Consider the following 25899-nt stretch of genomic DNA (forward strand, 5'->3'; position numbering starts at 1 on the left):
AAAAAAAAAAAAAAAAAAAAGTTGAAGAAAGGGAGAAAACGGTAAAAAAAAATTAATAAGGATAATAAATAAAAATATTAAAAATAAAAAAAAATTTAAAAATTTCAGAAAGGGAAAGGGAGGGTGTGGAGGGGTGTGGGTGTTATGGATAAGGGTAAAATAAAATAAAATAAAAAATAATTACTATTCAAAATGAAATAGCAAAAAGAGGGCGGGGATTTTTCTTTGCTCTCTTTTTCCCTTTTTCCTTTTTCCCTTTTTTTTTCCCTTTTCCTCCTCTGTTCGGGGAGGTTTAGTCAGGAAACTGGGTCCGGGATCAGCAACGACTTCCTGCTTTGAGCTGTTAATCCGCCTGTCCGTGTGTAATATCTGTACCAAACGGGGTTCAGTTCCAGAAAAGAAGGGGAGAAAAGGAAAGAGAAATGAAAGTAAGATGTGAGTAAGAAGCGATAACGGAGTCCCTAAGATGAGCACAGCAGAGGGTCTCTCCAGGGGTGTGAAGAATTCGGCCTGTCATTCTTGACCCACTGTGCACGCGGACGGTTTCATGCACCAGACAACGTGGGCCAAAGACAAAGGTGTGGATGGATCGTCCTGGGGCGATCAGAGAGGCCTCCCTTTCCCTGCAGAGTGCGACAAGGGTAGGTAGCAGAATTACCTTGGTTTTTCCTTTTCTTCCCTGGGCTCGGGGTTACATACCATACTTGATGACGGATACCGGGTCTGGTTTACCGACCATTACCACCTCCAAGGTATTGGGTATCACAATGGAAGTCTGTTTGTATCCATTAATTTCAGATATATACTACTTACTATTTAACAGTGCCGTATACTACATATACATCCTAAGGTACCCTTCCTTTTCTTCTTTATTCTAGCTTTCACCTCAGAATCCCCGAGGATTTTTATTAGCTTAATTGAATCTCTTTGTCTTATGACACGGATTACCTCCCCCGTATCTCTCACTCACCCCTAGATGCAAGGACATCCTTGACATCGGTGGAACAAAGTACCTATACATGTTCATACCTGCCTTACTGAGGTAGTAGTGGCAGGAACGTCGTTTGTATGCTCTGTATCGGTGTATCAATGATACCAATGTAATACCCGACGGAATAGGTACGAACTTCCAACTTTCAGAGACAAGTGGGACTTGTTCCCTACAATACACTTCAAGCGTCGGATGATCAGCGGAATCTATGCCTGGGGCAGAGTTTCGGCCAGATCGCCGATGTTATTTTCCCTATATTCTTTTTACTTCTTCTTTTCTCTGACCAAAACAAAGAATTGGCAGAGGATTTAAGCATGGGTTATCCTGACGGTGAGGTAGGTCAGAGAAACAAGTTATTTAGCGTCATGTGATGCGCACCCGAGCCGCGAGTAAGGAAGGTAAAACTACTGCAGCGGGAGGACTCTCTATGGCAAAAACTTATTAATCAAGCTTCAGGTACGCAGGTATTGATTTCTTCTGCCGCTTTTCTATTTCTTTTCCACTTCTTTCATTACAACTTATATGATATGGCAACCCCTTCGAGATTCCTCAGGTCAGCCAGCCTCATGAAAGTATAACGTGATCTGGCCCAATCCCCTGGAACGGTCCTGAAGGATTTCAACAGGACACAAGAGCAACAGAAACGTGGCTCGTGGCGGGCTCCTCTCTCTTGTACGACAACCCCGGCGACACCGAAACATAAGGCAAACGCTGAACGCCCAGCCGTCACGTTTTCTAAAAAATTACACCTTCCTTCTTCGGAACGCTTTAAATTTTAGAACCCCACCAGATCCAGTAACGATCACCAGTCTTTGACTCATTTGCCGGGAAATCCCCAACTAGTACCAGCCAGTCAATATGCTTCGTAAGAAAACACTTGCATGAAGGCTCTTACTTATACTAGACTAGTTCAGACTCTAGTACCTTTATCAACCACTGTTTGCGTGGTAACACCTTGTGGGAATTCCTCCACCAGCCTATCTACGTTCTCCCTGGGTTCCTCCACTGCAAAGTACTAAGAATGACCCATCTTTTCTCAATACTTGGCGAAGTGTGGGCCCGGGAAATACATCCAACACTAAGTGCTGTACGGAGTACACCTCATTGGAAATCATCATCCCCAAACGGCGATGGATTATCATGGTATACTATAACTAAACTTCCTTTCAATCCCGCCCACGTGGAATCATCCCACCGAGCAAACCCGCGCGTTTACAGTTAGATCACACAAATCAAAACCAAGCAATGACTGAGTGCAGATCAGCTCCCATCCCAGAAGGCCATTAAACTGCATTAGTATTGAGAGGGGTTTTGGTGATATGGATGATATGTCAACTCACCACATGGCATTAAGTTTCCACTAGCTACTCGTAGCTTTTGACACTATTTACTGGCTTGCATATGAATTCAAAATCCAATCTGATCGATCCAGCCAGTAACCAGCCGTCGTGGTTACGTTTGTATTGCCTCATTCTATTTCACCCACCATAAAACGACCTCGAACTGGGCTCAAATATCGCCAGAGCGGATATTGAGAAAAGAGAACGAAAAGAAAACAAAAGAAAATCAAGGTCGAAAGTGTGGGAACAGGTTCCTTCCCGTGTAGCTGAGTACAAATGGACCGTATAATTGTTTTTTATCTTCCATATATCCTCTTTGGGGAATTGTGCCCAATTTTCCGTTTCCATGACTCTTCCAGATGTGTTCTTTTTTCTCCTAACCGATCCATGCGGTCCACGTGGACGCACGTGGAGAAGGATTATGGTTGCTCGGGGGGCTTGGCTGGTTGTCGGCCGCTCACGATATTCGCACTTGGATTCTCAGGGTTCCTTTCGATGTGACTTAAAAACAGTTTATGACAGATAAGTGACGTTCTGCTTACATTTCCAGTTCTGAAACCATTGGTGATTTCGAAATTTTCACTTCTCCAGGAGCTCCTAGGTCGTCCAAGCTACCTAATTCCCACAGCATACGTACGGTATGACGTACATACAGACGTAACGGTGGTTAGGAAAATGCTGAAGCAAGGTATGAGATCCATTCAGAAAATCCTTGAGCTAGTTTGTTTTTTAATTATCGGGGAGAAAAGATGCATTAGACCCAATGTCAGTTTGCCGCGTTGTCCGCGACAATCGACTAGCTTCGCACCATTTTCCCGTTTCGATATATCAATCGCCAACTGTTTCATTATCATCCCTCAACACACGACTGGTCCGCTCGTCTACATGGCTCTTTGACCCAAATGCTGCTATTAATGGCCTAGAAAATGGCTAATAACTGACCAATCAAACCAGCCACAAAGTCTAAACTTGCCGTCTGGCGTATAACAACAAGGATCTGAAACTCAAACTGATCCTTTCTTCCCTCAACTTTCATTTCCCCCTTCTCTGAGGCTCCTTCAGGCAAAGGTCTGATCGCCAAATCTGACATGAGCTCTATATCAGATTTAACGTTGCTGGCGACCGCGCGATAGGGCCGAGTCCTGCGCAATAAGGTTCCTAATCAACTCCAATATCAGGTTTTTCTTTTTTGTGGTCACAAAGTTGCCTCCGCTTCTACAGATGTCCCGCTCTCCCAACAGGAAACCAAAGACTATATATTGTTGATGGTCAAACTCCCTCGATATAGATCAATATCCCGAGTATTGACCGTGAATCCCACTTCCAGCGTCTGAGGCCGGTACCCACTCTTCTAGAAAAGAATACGAAGCGGTGAGAGCTGGACCACAATGGCGCAATTCATCTGGGGCACGCCTTTCGGTTGGATTCCTCGATGTACCAATCCGTTATCTTGGCATCTTTTTTTGAAGTTGCGGTAAGACTGCAGAATTTGCTGATGTCTCAAGGTACCAAAAAAACCTGTCTTGCAATGATCATGCATTCTACAGTAAGAACATGCCTAAGCAATATCAAAACATACTACGGAAAGAATCAGCCTGGGCCATCTTTGTATTCCAATTAGTAAAAGCACTGGGTGGGGTTTACAATATTTTACGATATCATTTCTTCATATCCACCCTCGGCCGAGAATGGAAACAAACAACATAGAACAATTATACAAACAAACAAGGGAGGAGAGCCGCCATCGAGGTAGAAGAAGTTATAAATCAAGTCGGAATTGATAGATATCCTACATAATCAAAAGCACTTGCCGACCTTATACTTACCACTAAACACTACTAATGCCATGTAGCCCCTGCATAAGAGATCCTCTCCTCTCCATGTTATGAACGAAGATCCCTGGCCGCCACGCGAGACAAAGATGACAGGGATTATCCGTCCCAAGTCGTTTGACAAGCTTGAGCCTAGAATGACAGGTCACTTTGAGGCTGATACCAGTGGCTGATCCTGTTGGATGGACGCAAGCACTCCGTTTGTCGGACGTCCATGCTGTTCCCACAAGCAAACAGTGGGAACCAGGATAAGAGTCAGTAGTGTTGAGGGTGTGGCCTACGACCGAGTCAGGGCATGATAAGGGCCTAGATGTTGCCAAGCATCAGCCACTTGTCAAATATAGGTCTTTGATTTGAGATGATTTTTGTTTGTTTACTTTTGCCTGATTCTCCTAGCCAGCATTTCCCTAGTGCGTAGATGCAAGATAACAAATCAGCCTACGGAGTGCCGATAGGACTTGTCAATATTTTCTTTGTTTTCTTCTTCCCCTTTCTTCTGATTGCATTCAGCTAGTGGTAATCAACCGACGATAAACACCAAGCTTCTTTATATAGCACACAGACACTGCGGCTGTCTGCATAAATTAGTAGGTACATGTGTATGGAGTAGTAAAAACTGTAAAAAGTACAGGATCCGAATCCTCTATGATCATCAGCTCGTATTCCTTTGCCCCGTGATCTGTCAAAACTCCGCCCAGTCCGAAACCAACTCCGGAATCAAACTAACGCCCAAATCCATTCCATATATCCATATATCCGCCTATATGTACAACAGCCATGCCGAAGCCGTACCCAATGCAAGGCTGTAGGATTCAGGATTCACCCCAGATGATAATTCAAGGACATCGCCGCCGCCGCTCAGGCATTTCATGACGCGAACGTCATCTTAGCGTCACTAAGAGATCCGTTTTCTTCAATACCATGAAATCAGCCTTTTAGTATACTTTATTTGTGTCCTTTAGGTGGACCTGACATCAATATCTATCTACAGAGTATTGATATAAGTAGTGACTATATGTGTAGGTGTAACTTGGCAACCACAGTATGTATCGTAGTCTACTTGACGAAACTTATTACTAAGAATTGAAAAAACAGGGTTCTGATAACAGCGTAAGATACTGATGGGGGGTAAAAGCAAACCAAAGGTCACTAGGTTGGTAGACCGTAGTTGACCGCAAAAATAGTCTATCCAGCGCCAAAATACGGACGGTCCTCCATCCTGAAACATTTCTAGTAACGATTAGACTACTAGACGCTCCTGGGGACCCATTTCTTGTAGCGGTCAAGATTGGTGGAGCTGGGAAGGTTTAGTTCAGAAAAGAGAAGAAGATGGGAGAATTAGACTACCCCAAAGAAACCAAAAAAGAAAAAAGAAAAAAAATTTCAGATTAAACTTGATGAGGAAATTGTACATGGAAACTTCTTTATCCAATTGAAATGAAAGAATTCAATAGGGATGGCAAAAATAGCCCTTGGTTTTACTGTGGGAGCCACGTGGTTTTCCGGTTACGAGATTTGTGTATTGTACCTGTACCATGAATGAATACTTTACCGGATTAGGATGCTGTTGTGTAATTTATTTCTCGGCAGAATTGTCTGGGGGAGGGGAGTTATCGACAGGGGGAGATAGAATACTTCATGGATCGAGGTGACTGATTCAGGCAAGAATCAACACTTTCTGTCCCTCGATATAGATATCGACGCTATCATTAGATAGGATTTCACTCTATTCTGTACTGAACGCATAGACCAGTCGTCAACCAGACATTGCCAAAGGGGGAAAGGGGATCGTGAATTTCTAGTTTTATCCTTTTGCTTTTTTTCTTCTGCCCTGTCTTTTCCCCTGGCGCACATCACAAGTACAGCCAGGCCGGACTTAGGGAAAACTACAGAAACCGAAAAAAGAAAAAGAAATTGGATAATATTTCCGCCTCTCAGATTGCTGACTAGATTTGTACTCTGTATCATCTGAATGCTATAGATAGCCACCGATCCTCAAAAATTGGGTTCCGACTCCGCACCCCTGAAACAAATATCCAATATCGAGAATCACTTCTATTTTTCCCCTTTTTCTTCCCAGACCATCTGGCCCAGGGACTGCGACGGCAAGTTCCGAAATTTCCTATACCATCGATAGCCCATTTAAACTTCATGTGACAAATCAAAGGTTGAAAGGGGGGGCAGAAGAAAAGACGAAAAGAGTTTGAACTAGCGAGATCTACCGAGAAATAGCGAACTCCATCTGCGTCAGATCGGAACTTGTCTTAAAAACTTCAAATATGATATCATTCCGTCACCGTAGACTAGAACGTTTAGGTGTTCGAAATCCGAACTAGTCCCGCTCCATCCATGGTATGATTAATGAAGGTTAATCGGACTATTGCCTTCAAGGCCGGAGGAAAGGAGGTACTTCTCCGAGTGGAAGCCGAACATTCAATGGAATATGGATAGGTCCAAGTGAACGGAGTCAGGGGGCGGCGCTAGAAGTTTTCCAGAAGGGTTCTAGAACGCCACTAGAAGGTGGGTTTCGCTCGCTAGTGTGCTATCCGTATCCAACCTCCCGAGTTGTGAGGTAACATCGCCCCAACCACAAATGGGAAAAAAAAATGGGTTCTTCACTCCGGGTGGATTCCTTTGGAGGCAAGGAGATCGATGGGCTGATATTCTCATCATGATGTAATATATAATGTATCGGACTTGAGTTTACGTATTGCTATGGGTAAATTCTTTAGTGAGGCTGACGAGGCTGGCGGTAGAAATATGTAAGTAGTATAGAGAAGAATGGATCGTATGCTCAATCTTTCGATTTAATTCATAGGGTAAAATTTGGGTATTGAACATGATATAATCTTCAACCATCAAACTCAATCCTCAAATTGTATATATCGGGGAGCTCCGTAACTATCGTCCCAATAATTTAATAAAATTTTTCGAACCATAAACTCATTATCAAGCAACGCAAAGAGAGAGAAAAAGTTTCCGAACCACGTATCGGGTGAATTTGTTGGTGAATGCACGTGGAGGATCTTCCGGGAAGGCGGTAAGTTGAACCTTGTGTGGTATATACCACAGGGATACACCGTCACTCCGGTTCCGTCCATATCATGAGATGGGTATTGAATACCGTACTATTTCCGGTACGGGTATGTAAGTCGTACTGTTACACCGTCCTAACAACACTTGCCGAACAGGGATTTCGCTACGGTACACTGCAGAAACCCATGTGGCCCCGGATGGCATCAACAAACGTCAGGCCAAGTCCGAAACTCCTGTTGCCTGGCTTGTACCTGTAGGTAGAGTACATACCTTTTTTTCTTGGTCTGGTCCACCGCTCGACTGTTGCCTATGGATGCAAGGACGGCAAAACCAGTCCGACGCCTAACTTCCACGGGTTGAAAGCTTCTCATTTGGCAAGTGCAGATCCTTGCTTCCACGCGGAGGAGGTTTAAGCGCCGTGATATGGAGGCCCACCAAGCCTTCTCAGGGGTGCCATGCCTGAGGATTACTTTTCTTTTAGAAGTATACGGATATGGACAGGGTTGATTTGGAATACTACAGAAGTACTACTACTAGCAAGAAGTATCTATATCGTGTGACGTTTTCTAGTGGTTCTCGTCTACTAGGGTCATTAGCAGATCTCAATTGATATAAGCTGATCGAAATATGATGGCTGAAGGCCAAATAGTTCATCCCATTGGGCGCGGCACCAGTCACTCTGCTTTAGCCACTTTCACTAGTGAAGTGACGAACTAAACCTGGTTTGGAGGGGGAACAGGGGTGCTTGACCGCATCTTACGCATCAATGTTTGTTTCATCTTGCGATCATCCTCTGGTCGAGAATATCCGGATGTCACTGTATGACTCTTAAGTGGCCTCTTGGGTTTCAAGATCAGACCATGCGGATTGCTGCTTGGACTCGATATACTTGGATTAATTATACGATAACATCACCAAACAGTATCGAGTAGTATAGCCCTCGCTAGGTAGACGAGCTACAATATAAAAGAATGAATAATCCATCAAAACATCCCTCCATACGGTCAGATCCATTAGTAGCAAACAGAGACAGACGCATAAACAGGACCCTAAATACCCCTTTGACATTGTCCGACAGAAATCCTCCCCCGCCTAGACCTGCGAAATAGAAATGACTACTTAAGGACATTTCATGCATTAGTGTGGAGAGAAGGCATCTGATTCGCTGGCAATTCAAGATACACTTGAGATTGACCAGGATGATAGGGAAATGTCTAGAGGAGCCAATGGTTAGGGCTAACCTTCTGACAGATTCAACTTGGATAACCAGATGCCGGACCCAAATGATACTACTGGTTATCCAGAAAGTATGTATATGTATATATATAGATACTCAGCAATTCTTGAGACAGTGAAGCCAGATCAGACCTGACCAGACCAGGCATTCATGCATCCCATGGGGGTTGCACAGAATCTTGTTCTCGACCCGTCATCCGAGCGGTTGAGTAACATCAACAAGATTAATGGGATAGGATGAGAAAGGGGGGAAAGTGAAGTGGAGGACGCAAAAAGTCTTTGCCAAGACTATAATTATCATAACTATCCATATTATAGTCTTTTTGACATTCAAGCTAAATTGCACACTATCCCCAACAATCTCCATCTTCTCCACATCGCTTTCCTCACACCCTGGTAAGTTCATTAAGCTATCCTCTTTGCATAGTCCGGAAGAATCCTGTTCAATCTCTGTGTAAGAACTGCAGGATCCAAAATGAACCGGACTCAGGTTAGTCCCGTTTCTCATGTCTAATTTAGTAGCTTTATTGGGTCAAGTTGTATGCCATCATGCGTCGTTAGGTCATACGGAGAATTGCGGTGGTGATCGTCAAACGGTTTACTGAACAGAAGATCTTATAGGCCGATGGCGCATTAATAAGTTTTTTCCTTTCTTTCTTTTCTTCACAAATCATGCAATACCTTCCCTCGAGAGAGAGGGATTCCTGTTGCCCTCGGAGGATGACCGAATCAACTGGGTACCGGGCTATACTAAACATTAGTATCTATCAATATGTAAGCCCGAATTGATAAGGATGGGAAGAAGAAACAGAAGGTGTTCCATTTAACCGGCCACCTTGTAGGGCATCGGCTTTGTTATCCATTCTGGTCGACATCCATGTAATACTTGTACTTACACACACATTTGGTTACCCGAAAATAAAGAATGGTAATATATGATACGAATAAATATAATAATCATAATATAATAATAGTCTATTACTAGCTGACGCACATATCCTAATCCTTAGCCATCCCGCCACCATTTCCCCAGGGAACCACCTGATCCAGCCATGTCAACTACCTCTTCGAAGCTAATCTCTACCCGGAACATCCGACCATCTGCAGTGCCAGTACCACCGCCAACTGGACTAATTAATCCCCAACTGATCAGCTTCTCCCATGCTTCACGTGCGACATCCCGACCCCAGACTCGTCCAGGGGTTGCGGCTGCTCCAGATACGGAAGCGGACGTTTTAGCGAACGTCAAAAGCCGGACATACTCGGCATATGCAGCGGGGAACGAGAGCGCAAGAGGGGCTAGATTCTGAGGCTGTGTAGCTTCTAGGCCCGGGTCATATAACGCAGCCAGCCGGGTTGCGGCCAGCAACAGAGATAGGGGCAGCGATGATGGACTGGCTGAGGTCATCGTTGATGTGGAGAACGGGAGAAGTGCAGGATCGGGACAGGATAGGCTTTGGCTGCTAAAACTGGCCGGTGTTGGGATCTGGAGCGTGGCAGCTCCGCCTATGGGGTCACAGGAGCTGTAATGCAGTTCCATAATGCCAATCAAGGCACTCGTAAAGAATTCCTTCACCGACCTAGTTTGGAAGAATATCCTCCGTAAATGCGTTTGGAACGCCTCGTCATTCCACAGGCCCTGTTCTAGGTAAGCTTTACTGTCTCCACATAGCAGCTACAAATAGGAGGTGACGATACCTGCAAATACATTCTCCATCCTTCTAAGAGTCTGCCAAACCCTTCGGAGTTGATAAGAGAATGATCATCCGCATTGGCCGCCTCTTCCAGGAGATCCGAGACCTCGCTATCTTCCAGGTTCAGTCCCGCTAAGCAGATATCGGAAAAGGTCTCTAGCGATCTAGGAAGTGGAACATAGACGTAGCGATGGCTGAACCGACTCTTTACTCGCTTTTCCAACATCTCGGTCACGTCCACCTTCGTAGTCAGGCCCAGAACTGCAACGGGAGCTTTCCGTGCTTGTGCGATATCGAACAGATTGTACAGGAGGGTCTGACGTGGGTGAGAAACAAAGAGGTCGAACTCCTCCAGAATGATAATAACGGATTTGGCTGCAGTTACAGTGTCTGTATTATTAGAAGCACCAAAAAGCTCTTCCGGATGCGACAAAAGAGCGAGAAGAGTGGCCATCGTGTCCGCGTAGCTGCTTACTTTTCCGGCCTCCTCTTCAGTATTGGTTTCACGACCAAGCTGACGCCACATCTCACGAAGTGCCAATCGATCATCTGTATGCAAGAACCCGTTGAGGCGGACGACATGGAAATCATTGCGGTGTTCTTTTTTAAGCGACGAGATGATTGTCTCGACTATGGCGGTCTTTCCGGATCCTCGTGATCCGAGAAGCAACATCGAATTGCCCTCTCCCACGCTGACAGTTTGCTCCACAAGCTGATGAACTTTGTCATACTCACTCTCCAGGCCTTTCAAAGGAACACATCTCTTGCTAGTAAGTTTCTCAAGGATGATCCTAGTCAGCGTTTGCAATTCAGCGGTCAAGCCATTGTAAGACAGTGTTTGTAATGATTCAGCGTAATCCGGGAGCGTTTCGCCCTCGACTACAGTCTCGTCCTTGGCAGTCAAATCGGTCTGGGTGAGATCTTGTTCTAATTGCATTGAAACAAGATCGTCCAACCCATCCTGGTATTCATCCGGGGAAAGAGACTGCTGCATCCCAATTTCCCCCTCGGCCGCATTGCCACTCGTATTTGTCTCAACACCAGTAAATCTCACAGGGGCTCTCCTGGACCTCGTCCTCGTTAGCCTTTTAGTCTGCGGTTCCGACTGCGGCGACTCTGCCTCGCTGGCCTCTTCCGACGCATGTCTTGCCCTCCGCGTACTCCTCGGAGTGGCCCCATTCCGACCAGCCGATGCGGTAGTCCTCCTTGTCAATGCAGGCGTACCAGCAACTTCATCCTCATACCGCTGAGGCGGTTTGCGCTGCCGTCCACTTGACCGTAGACTAGGCCTTGAGGGCGTCTCTGTCTCTGTCCCGTTCTCTTTCTCCTTTTCCAGCCGGTCTATAGCAACTTTCTGACCCGCTTTTGACAATCGGCGACGCGCAGACCTAGGCATAGTCGGGGACCTTTGGCCTTCGTCATCTGAAGACTCCTTCGCCTGAGCTGGTCTCTGCGGGGTGGGCGATGCGGCGACCGCCTCCCGGACGTCGTCGCCCATCGCAACATCACCGTCCTCATCTACACTCAGCGCATCAGACACCCTCCTCCTCTTGCTAGCCCGCGAATCCTTCATCGTCACAGTAACCGATATATAGCCGGCCCGACCGTCGCGACTCAATCGTACCCCGGCGTACGAGACGTAGGGGAATCACAAAGCACGGCTTCGAGTAATTCTTCACCTTACCCACTGCATATACTATAGACGTCTTATTCCGCTAATTTGAAGCTTCAATGGCACGTATATCGGGCTGAATGTCCAAGGGAGCGCGAACAAGGGCAGGGTCGGTGCGGAGTTGGAAATATTTTTCGGAGATCTGTGCCTGCGTAATAAATCTAATGTGACCGGTACCTGTTAGTCGAACATTGAAAGAGAGATAGTATTGTTCCAATGACAGTAGCATAACTTACGATTTAGGTGCGCTTTATACAGTAACGAGCGGCTTTGTATTATGGACCTTCAAGTATATCTAGCGGATGCTTGTTTGAGATAACTCCGCCCTTGTCGCCTGAGGCAGAAGGCGTGACGCGAGGTCAGGTGAGATGAGGTCAGTTTTAGTACACCCATTTTTTTAGGGTTTGGGGTTATTTTCATATGGAGGGTGATGATAGGTTTATCTATTTGTATTTTAGAATGGGTGAACGGCTCTGTGAGCTGCGTGAGTTAGGAATGGTGCGTTAGTATGTACCTTCTGTGTGTACCTCCTGATCGACATAACTGGGAGCATTCATACTATACTTTGCTACGGACTGGGGCGATTATATTGCTTTAGGAACACATCCTAGATATTGGGGGTTTATTCTTAACGCTAGGCTGGGAATTAGTTGGTTTAAGCTATTAGTGGCTTGGGTAACCAAGAAATTATAGGTTATCAACCCCATACATCATGACGATGGTACCTCGGTAAAGTTTGTTAAATATATAACACGAGTTATATCCCAGCCAACAGAACGTTGGAGAGTGCTTTTGTATCAAGACACAGAACAGGGACACTTGTCCATCCAATTCCCAGTCCCCACATCCGACACCGACATACCATGTCCTACAATCCACCGAGAGTGCAATTAACCCCAAATTAATGGTGTAGCTAGCTAGACCCATAAGCCAAACGACAGCTAAGCAGTGAACCTCGGCTAGAACGAAGGGAAGTTTATCTCCTAGTCTTTCGCATAAATCCAACTGCTAGGTTTCTTTAATCGAATACACATACATATATCCACTCTCTATTCAAGAAGCCTACCGAATTCATAGACCCCTTGACCGCATCCATCAATCATCGTCCGCTTTAATCCTGGAGTTTGATCAGTATCACCACCTTCGAAATGCCAATCAGCGCCCCAAACAGGCAACTAGATGAATTCGAGGACCTTGTCTACCACTATTCCAATGGCATGAACATTGAAAATGCTGAAGAGGTCCATCCCCACCATAACAATCATATCTACTCATGAGGTCCTCAAGTAAACCAGTCACTGATATACTACAGCGTTGGGATATCGATGCCACCGCCTGCAATGTTCGCTTCGAGTCCGCAACTCAGGGCCCTCCAGCGCGAGTGTCGTTTCTTTTCAAAGTAGCCCCCAAAATATGCAATGCTGTGGGGACGCTCCATGGCGGTTGTGCTGCTACGTTGATTGATAATCTATCTACCACGATTCTCATGGGTGTCTCCAAGCCCGGCCATTTCTCGTTGGGTGGAGTGAGTCGCAATCTCAGAGTGACGTACTTGCGTCCTGTTCCTAGAGATCTCGAGGCTCGATTGGTATGTGAGGTGATTCACATGGGGAAGCGATTGGCGCTGCTGCGAGCAGAGATCCAACGAGCTGATACTGGGGATGTCTGCGTTGTTGGCGAACACGAGAAAGCCAACACAGATCCCGAGGCGGGCGGCCGAGTGTGATTGTCGAACCGCTATATATATTTTCTTAATGCCTTTCATTAATATTATTAGAAATTACAATCATGGCCACAGGAGATGGAGTAAGATGACTTGAAAAAAAGCAGCATTACATTTTGTTATTGATGGTCTGATTAGGGCAACCGAGAAAGACAACACCGGACCCTGAGGATCCCCAGAGGGTAACTGGCATCTACTTATATTTAAAAGGGTACAATATATATACCAAAGTGGAGGTCTGCCGACTCCAAGAGTGTGATGGCTGAGGGATGCAAAAGAAAAGAAAAAGGAAAGAAAGCCCAAAAGCAAGATGGCTCAACTTTAAAACATCCAAAGCAATGATATATTACCTAATTCTCAAAATGCGATGACAGGGTATTTACTCCTGGGCAAGTTGCTGATCCTCCCGGAGGCCTTCAACGACGAGTTCCTCACCTGTTGCGCGGCGATAGATGTCACGAACATCGGCTGATTTAGTGTTAGTTTCTTCTTCCGCTTCCCTCAAGGCCTATGAAAACAAGACTTACCTGTTGTGCTTTCAAAGTGAGACGTGGCATCGTAGCTCTTGGAGATGAAGATATTCTCACTCTCGCCGCTATCCAGAGGCTCGTAAAGCGGGATGGGGGAGCCGAAGAACTTCTCCTCGATTTCACCCAGGCGCTCAAAGCCAGGCTCTAACTCAAGGTGGTGATTGGCATCACTCTCGGCAATGGTCGAGACGATAGCAATATAGTAGCCCTTGGGGCAAACGTTGTGCGCCGACGAAACCATGGCGATATAGATATCTAGCCGATATTAGCAAAAGCTGTCGTGTCAACCCTTTGATTCCGGTGAACACTTACCGTGCTTCCTTCCAACCTGCGATTGGGGAATGATCAGCTGCAGCGAGTCGCTGCCGTCGGTCTTATCGATGGGGTGCTTCAGGATACAGATCGCCTTCAGCAAATACCCTGTGACCCTGACCTTGCCGGGGAAGTAAGATGGGTCGGCCAGGATCTTTTTAGTCTTGGTGGTGAACTTCATGGTCTCGCCATTGTCATCCCTATCCTTCATGGTTGCCTTGATTCCGGAAACCTTGCCGTTCTCATAGAGGACCTCATCGATGTCGGTGTTAAGCATGTAGGTACCTCCATAGATAGCGGACAGACGAGCAAAGCCCTGAGGAAGCTCACCCAGACCGTAGAGCGGGTAGATGTAGGGCGATTTACCGTAGCGGGCCATAGAGTTGACGTACAGGCGAATGCGGTTAATAGCATCCAAGGCCATTCCACTCTTATTAATGTACTCGTCGGACTGATACAAAGCCATTGAGTGACCAATGAAATCACGGGTGTTATCCTCCAAGCTGAATTTGTCATAGACTTCTTTCATGGTGCACTGAGCAATGTTCAAGCCTGGGCAAGATTAGCAGACGTGACGAGACAAGTACTGGGTCCCACGTAACGAACCGTTGTGAGTGCTAGGATTATCTTCCTTGAATTCACCAACCCATTCCAGGAACTTCTTAGCTCTCCGCTTTTCCCACATGCCCATGAGAGACGAGCGAAGTGCTTCGTTGGCATCGGAGGGGACCTTGGCCACGGTGGCCTTGGGACTCTTTCCTTGTTGCACGTAGCTGCCGGCAATCTGCTTGAACTCAAGGTAACGTGTGACATCGGTGGAAACCAGAATATTCGTCAACTCGCCGTTCGCCATGAGCAGCTTGGGGACCAAGTCGACGTTCCAGTCGTTGGCCCGTCCATACTTCTTCCAGGGCTCTTCGCCGGGGCGAACGTTGCCGTATTTCTTAAAGAGCTGTACAGCGCCAAGGCGAAATTAGTATAGTGAACAAAGACATAGATAAAGTGTCTCTGGTAGAACTTACTGTTTCGATGTTCACGGAAGCAGCCTCTCTGGTTTCAAAATATTAGCAGCGGGGTGACGTGTGACTGGCGGAATAGCTCCCTAACATGGATACTTACCCTCCGTAGTGGTCATTGCGATCGATGTGAAGAACCTTGTTGCCCTTGACACTCAGAACACTATATATTAATCAATATGCGAGCTGAAAAGAGATTGGGAGAATCAAGGAAAGTCCATACCCTGAAAGTACGCACTCCGTCAGGCCTGAGAGGGGTGTTAGTCCAGCTGGTTGTTGAGTGGCGGGGCAGTGGTTTAGTAGTACGTACCAGTGCCGAGAACAACCACATCATATTCGGGGGCGATCTCATCCATGATGCAATATGGTGTAGAGTTTCACAGATGCAAAGGTTCAACGTAAATGAGACTAAAAGAAAAGAAGAAAGGATAGAAGAGTTCAGCGACGTGGGTAAAAGAAGACTTGAAATGTCAAGGTGGGAGGATGCGGAGACAGAGAATTGAACTGGAGCGGTGAGTTGTGTCATGAAAGGAGAGCAACCTATTACGTTCTGGTCGTTAGGCCGTCATGTCCACTCTCTAGTCTGCCCCCGCGGATCATGAATGAGCAACAATTCACCTTCATTCTAATTAAACGGCTCCACCGATCCAAATAACCTCCTACCTCGGGGTGATAGTTAAGGAGACGGCTTTTCTAGAATCGTAATTAAGTATCGTAATATCTCTTACTATCCAAGAGAAAACTTAGTAAAAAAAAATTCTATACGGAGACCTCCTGAACCATCATTTTTTTACCACCCCTTTTCCTGCCAAATATATATGTGGAGATCGTGGATTATAAGGAGTATATGGATGCCACTTAATACATACCTTGGACTTAACCCCTTATCAGACGACCCCAGAACTATTGAAATTGAATGTACGATCTGGACTCGAAAGATTGTGGTCTAATCGACATGTAGAATTTCCCTTTTCAGGAAGAAACATCCTTTACTAAATCCTACCAGTCATGAAAACAATTGGACTAATACACAGAGTGATAATACTACATACATAGAACAAATGACCACAGACATAAGTCCTTACATTATATTCGAGGAACTGCAACTCTTGGACGAACATCACGCGGTGCTCGATCTCTCCTCAGCATCCTCCTGTGGCCGATAGCCGCTGTTGTACAATTTCTGGGCATCTTCCCAGGCATACCATCTTTCCCGAAGAACGTGCTTGATACTCCTTTGGGTAACACGGACCTGTTTTAAGGTAAATGTCAGTGATCTGATCCCAAGAAACAGGCGCAAGTTGCATAGATGGGATGGAACATAGTGCTGTCTAGACACAAATAATATTCCCAAGACGCCTGAATAGGAAAAGAACTCACCGCTCGATCCCGCTCATTAAGCTCATACTCTCCGTAACCTGCCTTCAATCGCGCTCTTTCCAGAGAAGCAGTGGCTATGCGATTACGTTCCTTGACACAGACCCACCAAAGGGCGTGGAGGTCCTCCCAGGACTTTTCACGGAGTTCCTGGATGGACCAGGGGCGGCCTAAACAGTTGCTGGTAAGCATCGCGCGGTTTCCAGTAGAGGGTCTCTTATTCCAGTCCCCAATAGAACCGAAAGAAAGTGAACTAACCATGCGCGTTGTCCTCTACAGGCGTGGCCAATACCGCACGACTCCTAGGGAAGAATGCCCAAAGCCCATGATCCGGCGAAAGTTGAGGTTTCTGGAGAGTATCCGGCGAGACAGGCTTAGGCAATGGGTACTTTGAGACACCCAACTTGAACTTTGGACCGGTACGATGGATTGCAGACACACCGCGTGACTTGCTCAGATCACGTCCATGGCCGGCGGCGACAGCGGTCGAGGAGAAGTTCGAGCACTGAATGGGGGACCGGATCACGGAGAAGTGGAGGGACGGCGCGAGGTAGGCAGGAGGCAATTCGGCCAGCGGAAGACCCCCGCACTGGCGAGCAAGCCGTGTAACAGATTGACGATGCATTGTGAATTGGAGGGAACAGCCTTCCACAAGAAGGCTCGAAGGAACATCTCCGAGCAGAAGCTAACGGGAGTGAGTGGACTTTTCGGCGGGTAAATCACGTGAGAAACAGCCGCTTGTTATGTCGCGGCAATATCATCAACTGCCACTGACATTTTCCGGACAACAACTTAGTACGTATGGGTTATTGTATACCGTAGAGATCTTTATCCGAAACTTCTTTGTTTCCTATTGAGAACATTTCCAGATGTGGTACGGGACTATACAAAGGTACTAGAACAATGTAAGAGATTGTTCTTCAATAAAAAAGGAAAAGAAAGAGAGAATGTAATAGGTCAAGCCTCAATTTATGGATATATTATACTACGCTTGGAATAAATTCCGAAACAGTGGACTTGGAAGTACTGTTCTAACTATCGATAATTATTCGATACAGCGTAAAGTTATAAAGCGGGCGGCTAACATGGCCCGTGCCCATTGGGAAGCGCGCGTTTGCAGCCACTCCACTTCCAGTATCCGTCGCATGAGAGTGGCCAGAGATCCTTGGAAGCACTGGTGATTTCAATACGTCCCCAAATTCTTTGTGTGTACATTCTCCTTATTTTCTTATAACAACGATTCCTCATATACAGACTACTTTTTGGAAGTTTGCCACATCATGAATCGGCCAGGTTTGTCCTATCTTTCTTCTCTTATTTTGTGCTGTTCAAGGCTCGGCATTGGTATAGCCAGTCAGAGAAGTGATTTTCTTTGATCAATTTACATATGGCCATATATTGTTCCCAGGATATTTTCATCTGTTCCAAAGGGCCTCCTGTGATCAGGAAGAGTCCGGCTTTGGACTGGGGTTTACACCAATTGTATGCATTCACAGAATGGCTCTTGATCTGTGACTGGGTAGCCTTGCAAGATTTCATTGACAAGGCTCGGGTACCTTGAACGGAGGAGTTGCGGAACACTTCTTGTTCAATCTTGTGGATTTACTTTTCATGTTCTGACTCTTGATATTTTAACCAGGACCAGGCCCACAACCGCTCCGGGGTATGTCTGGATTCCCCGCACAGCAACAAGCACAAGCTCGGAATGCGACATTGGCATCGACGCGCTTGCCAAACGGGAAACTAGGTGCGATTGCATCAAATGACATAGCTACAACGTTGGGGACTAATGGAGGAAGGCCAAATAGGGAGCGGTGCTGCTTGGAATTTCAACTTGCCCGTGGGTGGAACCCCAGGGATTCAAAATAACCAGCAGCGCAATATGGGCAATATTGGGTCTTTCGCACAGAGTCTCAGTGGATCGCAACCCGCTACACCTCTTGATTTGTCGTGAGTGTGATATGGCCTATTTTCACGCCTCGAGGAATTTTCGCATTTGGGAGGCATGGGTTCTCGTTTTAAATGCTAATGCTGAGATTTTGCCTGCTAGCGATTTTCCTTCATTATCCGGCGCACCTCCACAGTCTCAGGCTCAAAATCCGGGACATTTAGTATGGGCGAATGCCAGCCAACGAGCATTGCAACAGACCCCTGTCCAAAGGCAGCAACACCCCACGTCTCAAGCACCTTCGCGACCGCTTCAAACACAATCACTTTCTCAACAACAGTCCCAACCCTCGCACGATGACGTATTTCCCTCTGGAGCCCAATTCGCCAATCGGCTTGATGACTATAGAAACGGTGGGCAGGGCATCAGTGGTCAGTTAAGCACGGGCGCGCAACCACAAACAGGCAATATCGAGGAATTTCCTCCGCTGGGACGGAATGCTGCGGCAGAGCTTGGTCAAGACCGTAGGGGCTCCTTAATGCAAAGTGCGGGATTTGGCAGCTACAGCGCTGGCCTACCACTCACGGGCGCAAGTCAAGCCCAGTCTGCGCAGAATCGCAACGTGATCTCAGCGTCAATAAACGGACAGGAAAGAATCATGTCGCCTGCCAACGCGGGGCCAGGAAGTATGTTTGTCGAGGTTTTACTCATCAGATGATAGAGGATTAATCACTTTCAGGTATTGGAACTTCACGATCGCCTGTCAATCAAGCGTCCAATGGGATTGTCGGTCAAGAGAAAGAGGTTCGGTCCACAATAACTGATGGCTGCATGTAACCATGCTTACAAGAAGCTACAGGACTTGAGCACCGCCGTGTTGTCAACTCAGCGCAGCTTCACCGAACCACAGCCTATCTCTGGGGACGCACCAGAGCCTTCTGGAGCTGTCCAAAGTGCTGAGCAACCGCCATTAGGCGAGATGAGCGAGCTCGATAAATTTGGTCTGGCAGGCCTCTTGCGGATGATCCACAGTGATAGCCCAGATATCGCGAGTCTTGCAGTAGGTCAGGACCTGATGACATTAGGCTTGGATTTGAACCAACCGGAGTATGTCTATATTTACTGACTCAGTTACAACCCACCTGCCTAAACTAATATTTTCCAGGCCCTTACATACGACTTTCGCTTCACCTTTCGTTGCATCCATGGCGGGTGTGCCCCTAGAGCAGGACTTTTCCCTACCCTCTTGTTACAACGTTGCCAATATCCAGCCACTCCAATCTCGTATTGCCAGCTTTAGCGACGAGACACTGTTCTACATTTTTTACAGCATGCCGCGGGATATTATGCAAGAAGTAGTTGCAGAAGAATTGATGGGTCGCAAGTGGAGATATCATAAGATTGAGAGGTGTTGGCTTACCCGTGATGAGACATATCCCGGCCCTGTCGATGTTGAGCGCGGTGTCAGTGAACGAGGTATATACCTTATCTGGGACCCTGCCAGCTGGAAAAAGATCAGAGTACGATAGGACCCACTTGCAACCAAGCTACCTCTTCCACGTGCTAACGAATTTCCTACCGGCAGCGCGAGTTTATTCTCCGGTATGAAGATCTTGACAACAGAATGGATCCCAACAGAGGACTCGCACGCGTTGGATTTCCACAACATGGTTCATGAATATCCCAGAGGAGCACAATGATGGATTCAGCAACGGCGTTGGGCTCTTCCCAGTTTCCTATGGTTGCTCCGGGCTGCCAGTGACCCATAGCTGTTCTCAGGGCATATGTGGTCAATAAGGAAATGGGATATGCGTTAAAGAAAATGACTATCATGATCTTGTCACTCTTTGCACCTTTAAGCAGATAAGCCAATGCTGGCACTGAATACCTATGACTCGAGCGTAATATAGTCATGCATATTCATCTAATCATGAACCCCAGAAAAGATTACTACTAGGGCTCTGACCTGTAGCTATGTATATCTAGTCTTTAGTTTAACCGTGCTAATGCTTGTATTTTGTACATAGATGCTTTCTCCCCAAGGCAAGGCAGCTGACAGCATCGAAGGCATGATGTGATATTTGCAGAAGTATGCTACATCTTCTTGGGTGCTATATACCCATTAAAGAGGCTAGCTTCTCAGGTTCACCGGCCTGGGTGTTAAGGTCAGTCATTGTATAGATCATATCATACCACATACATACACCGCCCACATTCCGTCAGTCCTATAAATTCTGCCAGATACCCTTTGACCGCCCTCCACATCCATTGACGCAAGAAACAAAAGTGGACTCGAAGAATGCTCCAGTACCATCCTCAAGTGTTGTCTCTTGTGGGATTGGCTTGTCTGCTTTGCTTGGGAGAGAAGACATCTACTATTTGTCAATTTACACAGTCTTTAAATAATAACTAGATTAAAATATAGGTGAGTTATGTTGACTCCTTTTCGCATGTTTTTCAAAGCAAGGTATTGTCATACGGGTGGGGGTTGTCTGGTCAAGTGGTTCAGAGCTTGAGAGCTCTAGGAGACCTTAATACAGAAATATTTAAGTCCGTTTTGCTTTCGGATGAAATTGCTTGATTTGTCAATACCAATGCCTGATGGTCATGTCACCAGGCGCATATTCGATGTGGAACCGCTAACCATTCCATAGGTCCATTGGCGAACAGAAACTTTGTCAATGATTTGCTCCTATTTAGAGTATTAAATAGTAAGCATGGCATCAACCTCATTCACCACTTCCATTAGGTCTGCCGGACCGAGAGCTCGCGCAATTCCTTTCCGTTGCTCTCAGCGACCGTCAGTTTTCCATAGACAGCCCGTGGCTCTTCGACAAGGAAGCTTGAGGTATGCCTCTGATACTGCGCCAGAGGCAACGGAAGCAGTGAAAGAAGCACCTAAGAAGGCAGGCCGTGGACTGCGAAAGACCATTATTAGCACGTCTCTGGCTCTTTCCCTTTTAATTGGATACGTGTATGGCACGGATACTAGGGCTAGTGTTCATCAGTACGGCGTGGTTCCTTTGATTAGGCTGCTGTACCCAGATGCGGAGGATGCGCACCATCTTGGAGTGGACTCTTTGAAATCTCTTTATAAATATGGTCTCCATCCCAGAGAACGGGGTAACCAGGATGGCGATGGTGTTCTCGCTACTGAGGTAATAGCTCCTCCAGTGACACTTTGGGACCGATGTTGAACAACTGGCTATAGGTCTTCGGATATACTCTTGCCAATCCAATTGGTATTTCTGCTGGACTGGACAAGCACGCTGACATTCCGGACCCGCTCTTTGAGATCGGGCCTGGGATTGTCGAAGTGGGTGGCACCACTCCTCTACCACAAGAAGGCAATCCCCGGCCTCGTGTCTTCCGGCTTGTTTCCCTGAAAGCCATGATCAACCGTTACGGTCTCAATTCCAAGGGTGCCGACCATATGGCGGCTGTTTTGCAACAAAGAGTTCGCGACTACGCATACACCCATGGATTCGGATTGCATGACCAGGCTGAGGAGCGTGTCTTGAACGGTGAAGCTGGTGTTCCCCCGGGTAGTCTCCGGCCAGGACGACTCCTCGCTGTTCAGGTCGCGAAGAACAAGGCTACCCCGGATGCCGACATTGAAGCCATTAAGCGTGACTATGTATACTGTGTTGACCGTGTGGCCAAATATGCCGATATTCTCGTTGTGAATGTTTCAAGCCCAAACACCCCCGGTTTGCGTGATCTCCAAGCGACAGCCCCTCTTACCGCTATCCTGAAGGGTGTCGTCGGCGCAGCGAAGAACGTCGACCGCAAAACTAAGCCATTCGTCATGGTCAAGGTCAGTCCAGACGAGGACGCAGATGAACAGGTCTCCGGCATTTGTGCCGCTGTCCAGAACTCGGGAGTTGACGGTGTAATTGTGGGAAACACCACCAACCGGCGCCCTGAACCCCTGCCTAAGGGCGTACCACTCCCCCCGAAGGAACAGACCACCCTGAAGGAGACCGGTGGTTATTCTGGCCCCCAGCTCTTTGATCGTACGGTGGCTCTGGTAGCTCGGTACAGAGCTCTCCTCGACCAAGCCCCCGTCACGTCGGAACTCGCCGAAGCTGCCAAGGAAGCTACTACAAGAGTGGTGCAGGCGGAACCTGATTCGGAAAACGTTCCTCCTGTGGAGGCGCCAAACCCTGCTAACCAGTTTCCCCGCAAGGTTATCTTCGCTTCTGGAGGTATCACCACCGGCAAGCAGGCCCAGGCCGCCCTTGACGCTGGTGCCTCCGTCGCCATGATGTATACGGGCGTTGTGTATGGTGGAATTGGAACTGTGACTCGTGTGAAGCAGGAGATGCGCAACGAGAGGCAGGCATAAAAAAGCATGATGGTAGCGACTGTTTCTTGAGTCAAGAGTATGTAAATAGTATTCGGCAATAGTGTTATAAAACCTAGCAATGTTCTGCTTTTCTTCTAAATAAACGTTACTTCTCCTATGCGCTAGTTCCATGTATCAAATATAAGGGTTTTCAGGTCTATCAATGGGATTCCTCCAAGTTTCCTATAGAAAATGATGATAATAAAGGGACGTGGAACAGAAAGGGTCATGTAAGACATAACATTTCAAAGCTCACAGAGACTTCGTCATCTGATCGCAGAACCATGCTCTATTATGCAAATGCAATTCATCACAGCATACCATTACTACGAGAATAGGAATACAAGGAGGATCAAGCGGCATTCAAAGTCTCCTCGACTTCTCTGACCACCTTACGCACACCATCGACCTCATGCGCAAACCTACCTAGGAACATGCCGTCAACAGCTTTCCCCAGACCGCCCGCGCCCCACAGGCCCGGCCCGGCACTTCCCCCATACAAGATGCGGACGTCACCAGGACGCGTTCCAATCGACGCTTTGATCCTTTTCACCACAGCGGAAATATGATCGACTCCTGCCGGCGCAGGTTTTCCTATCGCCCATACAGGCTCATAGGCGAAGATCACCGGTGCGCTGGGGGGAATGGCATTTAGAACTGCCCGGACTTGTACCTCGCATTCGCGCACGGCTAGCTCGACGGCCTCTGACGCAACAGGGCCTGGCGCTGTGATTTCGCCAATACAGACCAGCGGCACCATTCCATGCGCGGAGGCTGCGGCCGCCTTACGCCCCGTCTGGTTGTCTGTTTCACCGAAGATGGAGCGACGTTCAGCATGGCCGAGTTCCACGATGGAAACGCCCATGGAGCGGAGGGCGACCGGGGAAACTTCTCCGGTGTAGGCGCCCAGCGGCTCCCAGAAGCAGTCTTGAGCGCCGAGGAGGAACGGGGGTGGCAAGGTTGACGAGGTCTTGGCTTCTTGGGGGGCTAGGCTGGATTCATAATTTTTGATGATTTCGTTGCTGGGGTAGATAGTCAGGAAGTCGGGGATCAGAGCTAGTAGTAGCTTGGAGCGGTTCGCTGGCCGGACAATGTCATTTTTGGGGTCGAGCAGAGCGCGGAGATAGTCCAGTGTCCGAGTGGGTGTGAAGTACATCTTCAGGGAGATGATGAGTAAGGTGCTGGGTAGCACCGGATAAGTCTGCTCGGCGGAGGCCATTTTCGCCGCTCCTGCTCCTTTTTTCTTTCTTTGTCACTGGAATCCTGGTTGGTCTATTGACCCGCTAGATTTCTGTGAGGATCCTATAATTCTTCGGAGGAGGATTGAATATAGGACCACTCTAGTATGATTCCTGAGATAACCGCAGCGACACTAGAACTCCACTTTAGGCGACACGGAACTAGAATAGTTTAACTCTAGTAGTTGACGGAACCCAGAAGGACAAGTTTCTTGCGTTGAAAAAGTGGAACAAGTCTCCGAAACACGAAAATAGCGAGGAGATGGTGTCGAATTGAGGGACTTCTGCCAATCAATTCAATCTTTTGCCATGCGACGGGAGGGCTTTGAGGTAGTCGTCGTCCAGTGAATTCAATTTACTGCGACCTAATTAACTGGAGCCTGAGTGCGGCTGTGAGCGGATGAAAGTCTGGGACTAAAACAGGACTCGGTAACCAAGTGGGCTTACCCAGCGACAGAAGGAGGAGAAGGCAGATCGTCCCATGCGAATGCACCTCTGCGGATGATGTCACTGGTCGATAGGGAAGCCTTTAGTGGATAACTCTGGGGATACCATGTCAATTGGAGGAGTTTATGGGGATTGGAATTTGGGAGGATGTCATATGTATATAGAGTACATACTATGGAGGCTTGTTTAGATGCGGTATACGAACATATACCACAGTGCCATCTGAGGGATGCGGAGGGGCCATAATAACTGTTGGAGGGGTAGAGGAGCGCTGTTCAGGAGGGGGTCACAGGAACTAATTATTGAAAGTCTTGTAACGACCGATGAGGCCAACGCTGTTGAAGCGGAAATGAACACGCGGTATGGAACGATACGGAAGCCGGTGGATGGGATGTACTGTTTCCGTGCATTCCGAGCCCGCATGAAGCCTTTCCGGTTTGACGCGTAACGGTAATATTACGCAACGTCAATTTCCTGTTTTTGTTTGCTGATTTTACTGACTTTGGAATCCTTGATGCCTGCGGGCCTTAAGGACTCGGACGTTTCGTTGTGATCGATCGGATGGCTGTGGGCCACCAATCAAGGAATTGGGTTTGGTTCGAGAAGGTGGGGGTCCCCCAGTGGACCTAGTACCACCTTCAACAGAGCCGAGCCGCGCCTATAACCTGGAGTACTTTCGGGAGCACCTCTTTGGGTTATGCGAGATCGTTCTTCACATCTAGTCTCAATAGTTGACTGAGATTTTATGGAGACGGTGAGCTGCACATGACCCCTATATATCTACAGTTGGGAAAGCTCCAGATCAATCTGAAGGTCTGGAATCCAAATTTCGAATATCATGTGCTGAGATCAATTTTTCTTGACGTCTGCTAGTGCCAAGCACATACCACAGGTATCCTGCACTAAGCCAAGCTGAGTAGTGCTATGCATTCATCGTTACTGGTGTCGGTGGGAATTCAATTGTGTCCCTGGTCACATTAGTTTACGCACGTTGATACGAAAAAGGTCCCCATCTCACTAACCAATCCGAAACCACTACATTCAGGTTCTTTTGTACACACTTTACTCATTTAGGGGATGCCCAGCAGGACAGTCCGTGGTTACCGCCTGTCGCAACTCTCTGTCGGTATGGCCCAACAATAATTATAGAATCCCTGGTATAGAGCCTTGGTGGGGTACATACGGACTACGACGAGGATCAGATTCCGAAGGATTCTTC

The 25899-nt window shown here is 47.3% G+C and overlaps 7 protein-coding genes across 7 annotated transcripts; 3 read left to right on the top strand and 4 right to left on the bottom strand.

Moving 5' to 3' along the window:
- Window positions 1–9424: 9424 nt before the first annotated feature.
- Window positions 9425–11962, bottom strand: BDW43DRAFT_294137 (origin recognition complex subunit 4). Its single transcript, XM_032043908.1, has 2 exons — window positions 10134–11962; window positions 9425–10074 (listed from the first exon to the last, which is right to left on the bottom strand). Exons 1-2 carry the CDS (start codon window positions 11700–11702, stop codon window positions 9442–9444), a joined length of 2202 nt encoding a protein of 733 aa, XP_031894235.1. The 5' UTR covers window positions 11703–11962; the 3' UTR covers window positions 9425–9441.
- A 987-nt stretch (window positions 11963–12949) lies between these two features.
- Window positions 12950–13527, top strand: BDW43DRAFT_304626 (PaaI family thioesterase; the record flags this gene model as incomplete). Its single annotated transcript, XM_032045635.1, has 2 exons — window positions 12950–13042; window positions 13114–13527. The coding sequence occupies 2 exons, from the start codon at window positions 12950–12952 to the stop codon at window positions 13525–13527; spliced, it is 507 nt and encodes a 168-aa protein (XP_031894236.1).
- Window positions 13528–13903: 376 nt separating this feature from the next.
- On the bottom strand, window positions 13904–15738 carry BDW43DRAFT_316832 (secretory pathway gdp dissociation inhibitor; the record flags this gene model as incomplete). The annotated part of the gene is made up of 8 exons (XM_032048399.1): window positions 13904–13992; window positions 14052–14309; window positions 14367–14918; window positions 14973–15318; window positions 15389–15416; window positions 15486–15545; window positions 15606–15630; window positions 15693–15738. 8 exons carry the CDS (start codon window positions 15736–15738, stop codon window positions 13904–13906), a joined length of 1404 nt encoding a protein of 467 aa, XP_031894237.1.
- Window positions 15739–16211: 473 nt separating this feature from the next.
- On the bottom strand, window positions 16212–17409 carry mrpl4 (mitochondrial 54S ribosomal protein uL29m). The gene is made up of 3 exons (XM_032043909.1): window positions 17018–17409; window positions 16763–16929; window positions 16212–16634 (listed from the first exon to the last, which is right to left on the bottom strand). Exons 1-3 carry the CDS (start codon window positions 17382–17384, stop codon window positions 16503–16505), a joined length of 666 nt encoding a protein of 221 aa, XP_031894238.1. The 5' UTR covers window positions 17385–17409; the 3' UTR covers window positions 16212–16502.
- A 489-nt stretch (window positions 17410–17898) lies between these two features.
- BDW43DRAFT_294147 (NOT2/NOT3/NOT5 family protein) lies at window positions 17899–20584 on the top strand. Its single transcript, XM_032043910.1, has 8 exons — window positions 17899–18052; window positions 18399–18506; window positions 18568–18709; window positions 18810–19333; window positions 19387–19451; window positions 19507–19754; window positions 19813–20167; window positions 20233–20584. The coding sequence occupies exons 1-8, from the start codon at window positions 18040–18042 to the stop codon at window positions 20323–20325; spliced, it is 1548 nt and encodes a 515-aa protein (XP_031894239.1). The 5' UTR covers window positions 17899–18039; the 3' UTR covers window positions 20326–20584.
- A 354-nt stretch (window positions 20585–20938) lies between these two features.
- BDW43DRAFT_246242 (dihydroorotate dehydrogenase 2) lies at window positions 20939–23171 on the top strand. Its single transcript, XM_032039740.1, has 3 exons — window positions 20939–21072; window positions 21302–21805; window positions 21859–23171. The coding sequence occupies exons 2-3, from the start codon at window positions 21365–21367 to the stop codon at window positions 22993–22995; spliced, it is 1578 nt and encodes a 525-aa protein (XP_031894240.1). The 5' UTR covers window positions 20939–21072; window positions 21302–21364; the 3' UTR covers window positions 22996–23171.
- BDW43DRAFT_246243 (triose-phosphate isomerase) lies at window positions 23172–24540 on the bottom strand. Its single transcript, XM_032039741.1, has one exon. The coding sequence runs from the start codon at window positions 24212–24214 to the stop codon at window positions 23348–23350; it is 867 nt and encodes a 288-aa protein (XP_031894241.1). The 5' UTR covers window positions 24215–24540; the 3' UTR covers window positions 23172–23347.
- Between the last annotated feature and the right edge of the window lie 1359 nt (window positions 24541–25899).

The sequence above is a fragment of the Aspergillus alliaceus genome (genome assembly GCF_009176365.1).
Source record: "Aspergillus alliaceus strain CBS 536.65 unplaced genomic scaffold BDW43scaffold_86, whole genome shotgun sequence".
In the NCBI taxonomy this organism is placed as follows: domain Eukaryota; kingdom Fungi; phylum Ascomycota; class Eurotiomycetes; order Eurotiales; family Aspergillaceae; genus Aspergillus; species Aspergillus alliaceus.